At 36.5% G+C, this 14,071-nt stretch overlaps 1 protein-coding gene across 1 annotated transcript in view; it reads left to right on the forward strand.

Moving 5' to 3' along the window:
• Nucleotides 1–14,071, forward strand: part of SNTG1 (syntrophin gamma 1) — a gene marked incomplete at both ends in the record, with an annotated part of 170,941 nt that overhangs the window by 48,189 nt on the left and 108,681 nt on the right. The window contains 2 exons of the mRNA XM_082499225.1: nt 10,213–10,315; nt 11,713–11,795. Coding sequence (XP_082355351.1) covers nt 10,213–10,315; nt 11,713–11,795 — 186 coding nt within the window. The remainder of the gene's footprint in view (nt 1–10,212; nt 10,316–11,712; nt 11,796–14,071) is intronic.

The following is a 14,071-nucleotide window of genomic DNA, read 5'->3' on the forward strand; positions in this document are numbered from 1 at the left end:
TGCAGATATGATCAGTAGGAGGAATTTCTATATATTATCTGTGTATTAAAATATGGCCTAGATTTTGCTTAAAAGAAAAAAAAAATCTTTGAATTTTTATGTCATGGATCCTTGAAGATAGATGTGCAAAGTCTCTGGATGTTGCTAAATGTTCTTTAGGTGCTGACAGCTTTTTTTGAGAAAAAAAAGCTCGCCATAATCTCAGCATAGCCTACTGTCACAGTTGGTTTCCAATTATTATAAAGTCCAAAAACCTTGAGACTTAAATAAGAAAGCTTCTTTAGACTAATAGAGTAGCCTACCGTTCATCTGGCTGTACACACCAGCGCACACAGGATGCTGTGCAGCCATTTGCCAAAGCTTTGTAGAAATCAGTACGTGCTATTATAACAGTGGCGTAAATGCTTCTTCCATTTCAGTAGGAATTTTGTTTTGTTTGGTAAGAGGATCGCAGGTCTCCCAAAGCGGCTTTGGTCAATATTTGATTTGGACATTGTCAATGAAATTGATCCAAAAGAAAGTCTGGTTCCTGTGTAAATTTCTGAGCAATCATACCAATGAGGCTTACCCAAATATATACAATTGTAATGAAAGTGTGTAGTATTTGTAGAAGATGAAATATACATGTTAATACAACTAGTTGAAACTAGAATTAGGTTTATGGATTTATAATATTTGACTGATGGTGGGGTTGAGTAGTTTACTTAAATACATGGTGGTGATTTTATAAGTCTCATAGAATTGCAATTTAAAATTAGAAAACTATATTAAATTTTTGTGTTGTCCAAAATAATTCAAGTTTTCTATTTCATATCTTTAAAAAAATGTAGAATAAACGCGGTTTAGTTTCAATCACACTTGGAACAGTTGTACTGGTATTTCTAGCATTTTCAGTATTAAGGTATTCACCTCGTTCCTCTTAGCCAATTGTTTTGGAACTTATTAGATAAGTAATTACAAAAATAAGTGTTCATGAATTAGCTTGGGAAGATAGTAGGTGCCCAGCAGCTGAATATATAATAACATTCAAAAAGTGGAACAGCCGTGAGGACTTCTTAAGACTGTATAGCTACACACATCATTTAGTGTAGCTCGCTAATCCGAGAGAAGTAGAGCCAAGCACAGAATAGGTAATGTGAAAACAAAGATAGGCAGTTCTGAACTCTGGCATATACTCACTAGGTATAGGTACACTGAAAAAGTTTGTGAAACTTGGATGGAGTTTGGGTTGGAGTCTTCTGGTTCTTTGAATTGATTTGTGTTTTCATAGGTATTTTCTTGTCATTAGTAACTGCATATCATGTAGAGCTGAATGACTAATAAATGCATCTTTGTGTATTTATTTCTTCTATGGACCACAGCCCCAGACCAATAGTAGTCCTTGGAATATAGGTTGGGAAACATTAACAAGACCCGTTGTTTGGAATTAGAATGAACACTTGCATTAGGAACAACAGTCTGAAGTTCAGCTGGGATGAGTCGAATATAGTGATAGATCATGGTAAATAATGTATTAGAGTTGGAATCTATATAGGGAATTCATACTTTTCATTTTTCAGAATATGGTATGAAAATTTTCATTTCAGAGACCTGTGGTGTCCTCTATGACCTCTGGTCAGGGAATCCAGGGTATGGTGTTCCCAGTTTTGATAGACTTAAAATTTTAACAAGTTCTAATTCCTTGCTTTTCATAGTTTCTGTATTGGAGTAATGGCCTTCTAATGATTTAATCTGAACTGTGATGATGAGTAAGTGCAGTCTTTAGTGAAACAGAATTTGAAATTAGGGTTCATGACCTAAGAATGCACTTATAGCAATATTTTTAATGGGTGATATTTATTAATGATGCTAAAATTAATAAAAGAAGAACAGGAAAATGCTGCAGACTTCCTGGCAGACTTTTACTTTCATAATGTTTTTCCCTCAGGTGTTTGCATTGATATCTTTTGTTGAGGCACTGCTATATTATCTTTGAAAAGATAAACTTGCAACTAAGCAATAATTGCAGTCTATTGCTATTCTGATTGAAAGATTACTAAGCATGAATTGTGGTCTTTTGCTACTCAGTTCGGAAGATTACTAAACATTTTAGCGTTGATTATGGAACATAAGAAAGTTTAAAGATTTCTGGAAAGCTGTCATCAGATCTTTTAGTCAAACTTGTAAGTACGCCATTCTACAAGAGTTAGACTTAAAAGTTTAAAAACAGATTCTTTTTTCCAACTTGATTGTAAATATATTATGGAAGTGACAATATTCTCTTTTTACCTTGGAGCTGCCGTGAAGAAAAAACTGTCAGGAGTCTGTGTCCTCCTCTGTGACCTATATTTGGTCCTCTATTGCCTGATGGATTTTTTTTTTTTTTTGTGAGTGAGTTAATTAGATTTCCAATAAATAATTTGTGAAATTAATCTTTCTCCTACCTCCTCATTACACTTATTCATGTTGCTTACATCTGATTATTTTAGTAATTTCCTGTGAAGGAAACTCTGTAGATGTCTCTTAGTGTCAACTAAAATAAGTGGCCTACTTTGCATGTAGGCTTGAAACATGATGAAACCTATCTATTTTTAAAGGCGGATCACTTAGTTTTTTACTAATGCTTTATACATGAGTCTTAAGGTTGCATGTTCTGGTACCTCTGTGTCTAAAGCCCATGAGATCAGGTAGAATCATAGAATCAGTGAGGTTGGAAGGGACCTTTAAGATCATCAAGTCCAACCATTAACCTACCCTGATAAAAACACCACCACTCCTAAACCATGTCCCTAAGCACCTCATCTACCCTTTTCTTAAACACCTCCAGGGATGGTGAATCCACCACCTCTCTGGGTAGCCTAGTCCAATGTTTAATAACCCTTTCAGTGAAAAAATGCTTCCTAATATCCAATCTAAACCTGCCCTGACATAACTTGAACCCGTTTCCTCTTGTCCTATCACTTGTCGCCAGGGAGAAGAGGTCAGCTCCCATCTCTCTAAAACCTCCTTTCAGGTAGTTGTAGAGGGTGATAAGGTCTCCCCTCAGCCTCCTCTTCTCCAGGCTAAACAACCCCAGATCCCTCAGTCGTTCCTCATAAGGTTTGTCCTCCAGACCCTTCACCAGCTTTGTAGCCCTTCTCTGGACACGGGGGGCAAGGATCAATGAAGGAAGTCTGAAAATAGCAGCTATAAGATGACTGGTATGACGTTGTCCATCTAAGAAACCACCTGATGGTCTAGCTTAAACGAGTGCTGTCACTTGGAATCAAGAATAATTTTGTTTCTAAGTGGTCAGTCTGATGGGACTTGTTGAAAAGCATCAAACCCTGAACGTCTGTGTATGTTGCTCTGAAATCATCTTTTGTATAGTGCCTTAGTAGCTGGAGCATTCACTGCGTAAGTGCTACCTCAATTCAATTCCTCTGTCATCCCGAGAAGCCATAATCCTCTATCTGCCGCTTTTCAGAATAATTGCTTAGTGCGAGGCTCAGTAGGGTATCTTTGCTGTAACTACTGGACTTACTGCATCCCCCTGCACTTTTTTTAAAACAGTGCCAGTAGCAAGAGACGTGCAGAAGAGGGTGCTGAATAGAAGGGCAAGTCTTCCTCCGTCCTCGGCATGCGCACCATTCTGCCCTGCCTTTCCTTTTGCCTTGTTTGAGGAAGCTCCCAGTTCTAGTGTGCAGCCCATTTGGGTTTGTATCTAAATATCTAACAGGTTGTGGAACCGGACAGTAAAAAATTAAAATCTATAACTATGGGAGTGTGAAACTATGGTCTGACGTATACTTTGAGTTGTGCAGCATCAGTAGGAACTGCTGACATAAAATGGTGTTCTAGTTTGCTCTGTATATCAGTAAAAGAAATATTCTGAAGAAAAAAAAAAGCTTGGATAGTTTTTACTATTGTATTTGTTGATTAACTTGCATTGTTGGCAAATACTGTAATAAATACTAGATCATAGGAGTTAAAAATTCCCCATACAGTCATGTGTTTTTAATCCAAATATTCTGTATTAAACTACATGTCTTTTACTGAACAAAACAGTACATTTTTTAAATAAGCATAGTTCAAGACAGTTGTGTGCATGCATTGGGCCTTCTAACTTTGGGCCTCTATGTGATTGAATACGTGTTGTGGTATCTGCTAATGGACTTGATACTAGTGCATTGTGTAACTCTGCACAGTGGCTAGGAAGGTGTCTTCTGCTTTTCTTGTTTTTTTTTTTTCTTCCCCCCCCCCATGTTTATAATTCAAGGTATCAATCAAAAGAACTGAATTTACCTTTAAAACACACTGCAGAGTGGAATTCACTTCATTTCAGGAGAACACAGGTCTTGGGGACTATATGTGTCTTCTGTTTTAAATCTTTACCATTTCATTGGTGGGTAAATTTCCTTGGCAATTTAAGAGGGGATTTACAGTCTTATTCAGGAAAGAATACTTACTGAAGTCAGAGGGACTTCACACTTCAGTGCTTTTCTGAATATATTGAGAGAGACTTCAGCATATGTTCAAATGTTTCCTCGAAATGGGACTTTAAAAGGCTTTATAAAATTAAAAGGCAATGTAATTGCAGACATTATTAAAAATTCAGACCAGTGTTGTTATTATGTGGAGATTATATTCATCAATATCACACATCAACATAAAATACACTTCTTCAAATGAGCCCTTGCAGTCATTACAGTAATTTCATGGAAATATAGACACTGTCACTCCAGAAACACTGGCTGCTCTAATTTCATTATTTCACACAGCTACTTTTTCAGTCAAGCACAATTGTTATTTTTGTCTGTCTGGCTTCACTCATGAATATCCTGGCTTTATATAGGGCTATTTGCAGTAGAAGTAAATTAATTCTTGATCGCACTGGTAGTAAGCTTGTGCTTTGCATAAGAAAGTTTATTCATGGTATTTAATATTTCTGTTTGGGTAGTTCATTTCACATTAAATACATATGTGATTTCTAAAACAGCAACAGGAATTTAATATAGAGCCTTAATGTTGCAGAGGACATGTTAAGACTTTCCTGTGTCACAGCTTCTTCCTGTTACAGGGATGACTTGATTAGACACTGCGTACCAACAGATCTATAGCTAGTATTGCTCACTAGGTGAAATAAAAAAAATAAAACGAAATCAGTAGTAACAGCAATGCTAAATAGCTTTTCATTATTTAATCCATACAACATCTGTATCAACACATTAAGTGTTACTACTATTCATTGCTGTTAAAATATATACTTGATACAGTTAGGTGAATCCATATGCCTGAAATCTAGGGCTTTGTAGATGATCTTGAAAATATTAAAAATCTAGAGCTTTATAGTCAAAAACCCATACATGTTGAACTCTCAGTACAGCCTCTCAAAATAAAACAGATTATTACTGTTCAGTGATACAGAGAATAAGCAAATATTTTTAATGGTGCTTGGTCATGCATTTTCTGCAATCTGGGATACAGTGCTCTAGAAATCGTCAGGTCAAATTCACAGACATACCGATCTCTTCCAAAGGGAGTTTCCATGGCTTACAACAGCAGGGAGATATAATCTTGTTAGACTCTGGAAATGTTAGATCTACTAATGAGTTAAATTTTTGTCAGGCAAATATTCCATGGGCTTAGCCCTATGAATTTATCTCACCTTCACCAAACTTTTCATGTGTGATAAAAAAACATCTTAGGAAGTTGCTGCATTTTTGTTTTGAAAATTTTGAAATAATGTTTCTATATTTATTCAAAATCAGTATTCCTTCCAAAAATATCTTTTATAACTTGGGTCCATTTATATCTTTTCACATACTGGGGCAAATATTTTAAATATTTTTGTTTAATATAAGTTTTTAAATGCCTTCTCCGTTAGCAGTAATGAACTGAAAATCTCTTCCTTATAAAACTACATTTCATTAATATTGAAATTTTTTTTACCACATTGGGGATGAGGCTCTAATTCTATTCCAGGACTAATAAGAATTGTTATTTGTGGCTAGCCTTATCTTTGGTGTTTTGATTGAACAGTTATTATAAAAACACTTTTTTCAAATAACCACTTTGTATTTTAAAAGAAAGCAATTAATTATGGACTAGTCAGTCATCAAGTAAATACCTAATTTTCACAGGATGATAAATATTAATTATATTCTACCCAGTGTTGGAATATTTTTGTGAAGGATGGGATCATCATGGAAATGAGTGATCAATCAGGAATTGTATGCAGTATCTCTTTTAAAATTTATTTTTGAAAGGTCCAGAAGCAGTTCTATAGAATAAGAAGTGCGGGTGGCATAAAATGAGCATATTTTTTCTAGTGATCTCTTGTTTTTTTAATCTACAGAAAAAAATTTGGTACCACTTTAATGCCACTGTTTAACCTTCAGTGAATCAAGATCCCCACAGTTCTCTATTTTTGCTATTTAAAATACACCTTTACCCCTGAAAAAAAAAAAACAGATCAAAACCCACCTTTTTCTAATTTGCGGGCTAACATATCAGGAATTTAAGAAATTTAACATAATTATGTCAAAATATGGATGTAGACATTGGAAAATGAGAAAAATCCTGAAAGTCTTCTAAAAGACTGCAAATTCCTAAGAGCGCTTAATTGTTTGCAGGAAGTAGAAAATAGTCCCTAGATTTTTAGTCTTCAGTCATTTTTATCATACATTACAATATGTGATGGTGCTGGCAAAAATATCTCAAGTGAGTTACCCTAATAAACCTAGCTCTAAGGTTGCCTTATAACCAGAAAATATGCTGTAACTCTGAAAAAGATTTATAAAGGATTTAGTCTACTTCCCTCTTATGTTTGAAAGTAACCTTGAGATATTTCTAGAATTATCACTGCCAGAATCATCAAAGACATACGTTGTCAATGATAGTGCTTGATTGACAAGGTATTGGCAACGTATATGCAATAAATGTGAGGGAGCTTTCTTCTAAGTAAGAGAGCAGAATGGCTGAGCCGATATCTATCCATTTCTTTATCTAAAAATGATATCATGATTGACAACTGGTATCTTCAGTATGTTCCTGAATTTACTTCGGTGGTAAAAGCTCATTACTGCTTTGTTGGTGGTATATGCTACCATTTTTTCAGGTCCACATGGATATACTTGTGCAGATAAATTCATTTTTCATGAGTGTACATTTTCTAAGCCAGAACAAGCAATACATTTACCTTCACACAGTCCTTATTTTACCAAAATAGCTCTACAGAGTTTTGAGCTAAACTGATGTTAGGGAATGAAGAAGAGAGAAGAAATAATTTATATGCCAGTATCTCCCTACTGGTAGAATTCCACTCATGTTTGTAAAACTCTAGAAATTCATACTGTATTGTATCTTCCGGATAAACTGTTTGACTCCCTGTTTTCAAGTGGGTTTTTTTCATAGGCATAACTCTCCATAACATTTAGTCGCATTACTTTTGGCTGTTATCTTTTTTTTTTTTGTAAAAGCTATCAATTTTCCATTCATGATCATCAGCTGTTCTGGTATACCACTAAAAACATTCCTGTTGTACCTCATTCTGTTTCTGCATGGAAGAGCAGCGGTATGGCGTGGTGTACATGTTGAATGGGGATACAAAGGAAATGAATCCTATAAGGCATACTCGATTTAAAGCAGTTCAGTAATTGTTCATTTCTTATGTAAAATAAAGACACACACACAAAAAAGTGAAATGACAGTAAAGCTTTCAACTGAAAGCTACAAAAAGACAATTAATAAATTTAATTAAAAATCCTATTTTCTTCAGCTAACCTTATTTCCCAAAATGGCTTTGCTAATGACTAGAAAGTAAGTGAAATGGGATCAATAGCTTGTCTCCTTTTTCTTGTAATCATTACCTAGTAGTTTTCTTTTTTAATCTTTTATCTCTTTTTACTCTTTATTCTGCATGGCAACATCTAGTCACTTTCTGGATTATATGCTTCATACCCTCCAAAATACGCTTCAGTGAAATAAGTATTGCTGATTTTAACAAAACTGTGTTCCAGCTTAAATACTTCATCCTATGAGATGAAAAGGTTTGAGAGAGAGAGAGAGGTTAGAGAACAAGGTCACCATAGACTACTCATGGCAACTTCTAGCCTTTACAGAGCAGCATATTAACAAATGAAGTCACATAGACTTGTGGCTTGGCTAACTCTTGGAAGAAGAAAGATTCAGGGGCAGAGTTTACCGTCTCAGCTACATTCACAAATGATACCCACTTACTCTTAAAAGGTGACTTTATATAAATTGAAGTTGGTAAAGCTGTAACTTCTCCACATATTTCTTCCCCATTCCTGAGTAAAAATAAAGATTTTTAAAAAGGCAGAGAGTAGCTGTATTTTTCCTGCACTTTGTCTGTCCACATCTGTCATTTCAATAGAGCGTACATGCCTGTAAGTTTCTGCTTTGGCTATGACTATTCTGAACTGTGTGACTGCTACATGAGGATAAGGATGAATTTTCTATGAAGGCTGAGGGTATGGTATGGTTTCTCTGATGGAATTCAGGACTTCAGAGTCTTGGTTCCACAGATTACGAGTCATCTTCTTTCTATGAAATAAGTACTGCTTATGAATTCTAAGGTATAAAGCATATCCGAACTGGGAAATGTTCATCGAAGAGTCTCATGAAGTTTTTGGCATGCAGTTTAAGTTGATGAGATTTGTTGTGATTTGCATATGTGTGTGTTTGTTTATTTGCACACATACATATAAATGCACACTGCATTGCGAATTGTGCCTTGGCAACCACTGTGGTATTGTAAGCAATAAAGAGACTAGAATTTCCGAGTGGATTTCAGGTACTGAATCAAATATTCTGTCCTCATATTGTTACTTCTCTGTCGCACTCCAGGGTGGAATCGGAAGTATTGTGTTTAAAGGCAAAGTCGACAATTTTTTCTTGAAGAACTGCTTAAAGTTAACACAGTAATTCCATTTGAAAGCATCCCTGCATGTAGTTACATACATGCATGTAGCTAAACCTGTAGGACAGGTTGTTGATAGGTATAGATTAAAGAATAGAGGTCCTCCATAAATTAGTTACGAGCCTTTCTCTCAAGCAGCAGCGTGACAGAAGGGTTGCTTATGCGTTATCCATTTACCACAGAAACGCAGAAGAAAGGGAAGAGTTTAAATGTTTGTCTAATATGTCACTGTGTAGCAGCTCTCCGAACACTGCTCCCAGCAAGCTGGCGCTCTGCACAGTATGAGTGCAGTGACTCAGATAGAGGAATGGTGCAATCTTCTGCCTTTGTAAGCCCAAATTAAATCAGCCCTTGAAGAGTTTTGAAGTTACAGAGCCAGAAGAACAGGAAACGATTATTCTCTGAGACAGAGTTACGTGACCTGATGCTTCTTGACTCTCATGTTATAAATAGATTCAAATGTTATTCCCCCGCTGTTAAGTATAGCATTTTGCTTAGTTGCTTTCGTGCCTCCTTTGTGCCACTCTGGGGGGGGGCTGAGGTTCCCTTTCTCTGCTGTGTGTCTTGAGGTGTCTATCAGCCGCACCACACAAAAGCTAGAGGCATGAACAAGAGCCGCAGGGGCAATTGTGGGACAGTACAGGAAGGCTGAAAGCCCTCACAGGTGGGTAGGTGATTTACGCATTCCTAGGTCCAAAATGCAAGCTGCCCTTTGGCAAAACCCAAGCTTGTGCTCATCTAAGACTTAAGGCTTAAAATAATACTTTTCCTCTGTTGCTGTAAGGAAGATTAGGTCTCTCATCCATGCTGGAGTGCTTTGGCTAAATTTAACTCTGGCTGTTGGAAAGATTTACTCCTGGGATTGTGGCACAGCTGTGGACACTACTGCCATTGTTTTGGTTGGAGATTTATGAGACAACCGGGGCAGGGAGGAGGGAAAAAAAAGGTGTTGTTTTGTTTTTTTTTTTTAATACATACGTGCTAGTGTGGATGAGGCCAGATCTGAAAGAAGGAGGTGCACAGCTGAACAGTGTCAGTGAGCGAGTTGTGCAATAGCATAGTGCAAAGCCAGTGCTATTACAGGAGGCCAATACCCACCCTCCCAGTCTGTGTGTGACTAGAGACACAACAGACAAACATATAGCGAGTTTGCATCTTGCCTTCTTTAAAAAAAAAAAAAAAATCATCGCAATAAGTTGCTCAGCAGTTATGTTCTGGTACATGAAAGCTGTGTGGCATTGCTTACGTTTGCTGATGCTTTTTTGTTCATACATTTATTTCAAGGTGTCCTGTCTGCATTTCTCTTCCAGGTTCAGGTCCTTCGCAACGCAGGGGAAGAAGTGACCCTAACTGTGTCCTTTCTGAAAAGAGCACCTGCTTTTCTCAAACTGCCACTGAATGAAGATTGTGCATGTAAGCCTTTATTACTTGGCCAAAAGAAAGCTCAATTCAATGCCCATGAATGTCTGCAGCTTCCGAACCTACTGTGCTTTGAGGGTGATTGACAGCAGCTTTTTTGGTCAGCATTGCTGCCTGAATATGAGCTGCTTGTATCGCCAGGTCTTGTAGTGACATTCACCTCAAGCAAAAAATTGCTATCTTTGCTTGCAAAACAGATCAGGCATTTGGCCGGTGTGAATCAGCAAAGTTTCAGGTAAAGCATTGAAATGATGTTAGTTTACAATAGCTCACATCCTCATGCAGAGTATTTAAAACTGTTTTTTCAAGCAGCATCTTTTAGTCCGAAAGTGTTTGGTCTTGTAACTGTGAAAATGAGATTGTGTGTGTATATTTAGGGGGCTTAATTTTACCATTTAAAATTCAGAGGCTTTGGCAGAGGTTTCTGACTACCTAAAAATAAATTACTCTGGGATGATTAGTATTTTGTTTAAGTCCAACCAAGTTTTAGTCAACTAGCCCCATGAGAGACATATGGAGGCAGCTGTCTTCCTTTAATTATATTAAATTGTAAGTGTGGATGCATAATTATAGACAGTTGCAGCATATCTAAGCATATTTATATGTCAGCCTTTTGTCACCACTGCTTTCCTTCTGCTTCTTGCTCCTGAGAGAGTAAAGTGAATTGCTTAATTTTTAAGCAACAAAACAATAAATAATTGATTTCAATACTCTTAGCCTATTGTTTTAAGTTAGTAGCAATTAAATAAACTACATTATGAAATAATATATTATACAATCATTTGTTGAAATACTGTCTTTATCTTTCACCTGGGTATTAAATTTTGGTGAGACAAGAAAAAATTTAGAACACCATATTCTTAAATGAAAATGTGTCCCGGTACATTTGTCCCTTTTTAGGTTGTGGTACCACAGGGTACCCTGATTAATGCACACAAACATGCATTTACATCGATCCTATCATGTTACATTTGAGGTGTAGCACTGTCATTTCCTAAACTGTTACAAGAACAGTTCAAACTGTAAACTTCATCAAGACTAACAACAGCGTTATCGGACTAGTTCATTCAAGTGAAAACCAAGCGAGGAGGTATGCACTTTCCTTTTATTATCAAATTTGCAAAAAACCTTGTTTTTTTTTTCTTACTAAACAGATTATTAACTCTTTTAAGCAAAGCACTAAGGGAGGGGTCCTTGAGACTCCACTCAGTTTAAAAAGGCACTCCGCTCAAACCAGAAGACAAGTGTTGGCTGAATGGAGAAAGTAAATAAATCTCAGATATGACAAAACTAGTGGGGGGAGGGGAACACATACATACAGACATACACAAATTTCAATCATAGCATTACAGATTAATGAAGATTTTTTGGTGTAATCATGTTTTTATTAGGTGCCCCCAGTGACCAAAGCAGTGGCACATCCTCTCCTCTATGTGACAGTGGTTTGCATCTCAACTACCATCCCAACAACACGGTAAGAGCTTATATTTCTTTGATGGAATTACACCGGAGATTAATAATGCTATAATAGCTAAGTGGAAGTAATTAATAAAGGACGGCAACATGGGAGGAGCTCTAATTAACATTGGAGATAGACAGTTCCATAGGGGGCAGAAAGAGTTGCCAGATATTATGTCTATGAATTAAACTATGACAAATTATACCAGCTGAGATTGTGCCTTGATAGATGTGATTACTATTTTTATCTGGGCAACAGGGATTTAGCAAAAAATTTTTCTTTTAGATTATTATTTCCACAGCCTAGGAATTAAAATTATTAAAATGAAAATATATTGTCGTGGTTTAACCCCAACCAGCAGCTAAGCACCACACAGCCACTATCTCACTCTCCCCCTGTGGGATGGGGGAGAGAATCGGAACGGTAAAAGTGAGAAAACTCGTGAGTTGAGATGAAGACAGTTTAATAGGTAAAGCAAAAGCCGTGCACACAAGCAAAGTAAAACAAGGAATTCATTCAGTACTTCCCATGGGCAGGCAAGTGTTCAGCCATCTCCATGGTTACTTGGGAAGACGAATGCCGTCACTCCAAACGTACCCCCTTTCCTTCTTCTTCCCCCAGATTTATATGCTGAGCATGATGTCATATGGCACAGTATATCCCTTTGGTCATTTGGGGTCAGCTGTCCCGGCTGTGTCCCCTCCCAGCTTCTTGTGCACCCCCAGGCTGCTCGCCGGCAGGGCGGTGTGAGGAGTGGGAAAGGCCTTGACTCTGTGTAGGCACTGCTCAGCAGTAACTGAAACATCCCGGTATTGCCAACCCCGTTTTCATCACAAATCCAAAGCACAGCCCCATACTCGCTACTATGAAGAAAATTAACTCTATCCCAGCCAAAACCAGCACGTATATCTAAAGAAAAGGTAGAAAACTTTTTCAGAATATTTTTCCATTATTTTTATTTCAGTTATTATCTAAAACTTTTGGCAAAGGATGATTTAGGCACATGTTTTTGCCTATTTTTAAGGCGAGAGCATTTTACTTCTAGTAACTTACACTTAAAATCTTACTGAAGAATGATAGTATTGTGGAGCAAAGTCTCTTTAGGATGAAATGCTACCCGTGTCTGATCAGATTTTTAGTAAAAGATGCCTTTGAAGTGCAACAAGGGCTATTAACAATTTTCCCAGCCAGGAAATGCAAGATTTCCATTACTTTATATATTTCTAAAGGGGTTTTTTTGCTGCATATTTGGCTTTGTGATAGGTGAAAATACTCAGATAAAATAAAAAGCACTGAATAAATAAACCAATATACAGTATAATTATTACAAATATATTAAAAATCCAGAAATGTAACCATTGTTCAGTAGACTTTGCTGGTTTTAATATTTGGCTTGTTTTATTGTTCTTTCATATGATAATGGTTTTAAATAGGAGCCAGGAGACTTAAACCTCAATAGCATGGATTTTAAGCCTTATTATAATCTGGAAAACCTTTAGGTTTTAGACACTTTTATAGGAGCTGGAATTCATAAAAATTGGATAAAAACAATAAAATTGGCATCTTAATGCAGGTCAAATAATATAAAATACATGTATATATCTAGTGCAACAACATCAGAAGCAGACTTATCTCAAGTCTATACATGTATGCATGCAGAAAGGCTATTGCAGTAGATCCTAAATATATTTTGCTGGCCACTTCATTTCTAACTTTGCTTTTAGGATAAAAACCATGCTTCCATTCATGAATCCTATTTCTGTAGGTGTCGAAACTGTCGAAACTACAGTTTCTATTCAAACTGATAATAATTTACTGAAATCAAGTCTTTTTCTCTCCATTTAAATAATATAATAAGGCATCATGAGTCTATAATTCACCATAAATTAAATTCTTCTGCTGAAGACCAGGATGTGGTTCTTATCTTAGATGTAATGCAAATAAAATGCTTCATAAAACCACATGAGATGTCTGTATGAATTCCCAAATTATGTACAACTCTTATGTCATGGTCCTTCCTTTTTCTCAGAATATTCTCTAGAATGCATTATGACTTATGGCTATAGTCTATTTCATAATTTATAGCCTTGATGATTTGGAGGAGACAGGACTGGTTTTGGTCTTTTGTCAACAATTCAGAGTTACACAGGCTGAAGGTAGGGTGAGCATTTCTGTTGCAGCCAGATCTAGGCCTACAGTTTGCATATAAACTTCTTGCTGCATTTCAGCTTTTCCCTCAAGTTTAATCACAGTGGAATAAAGGTTCCTGAAAGCAGATAGAAAAGGTAAAA

Source organism: Vanellus vanellus (assembly GCF_965231255.1).
Source record: "Vanellus vanellus genome assembly, chromosome: 2".
Classification (NCBI taxonomy): Eukaryota; Metazoa; Chordata; class Aves; order Charadriiformes; family Charadriidae; genus Vanellus; species Vanellus vanellus.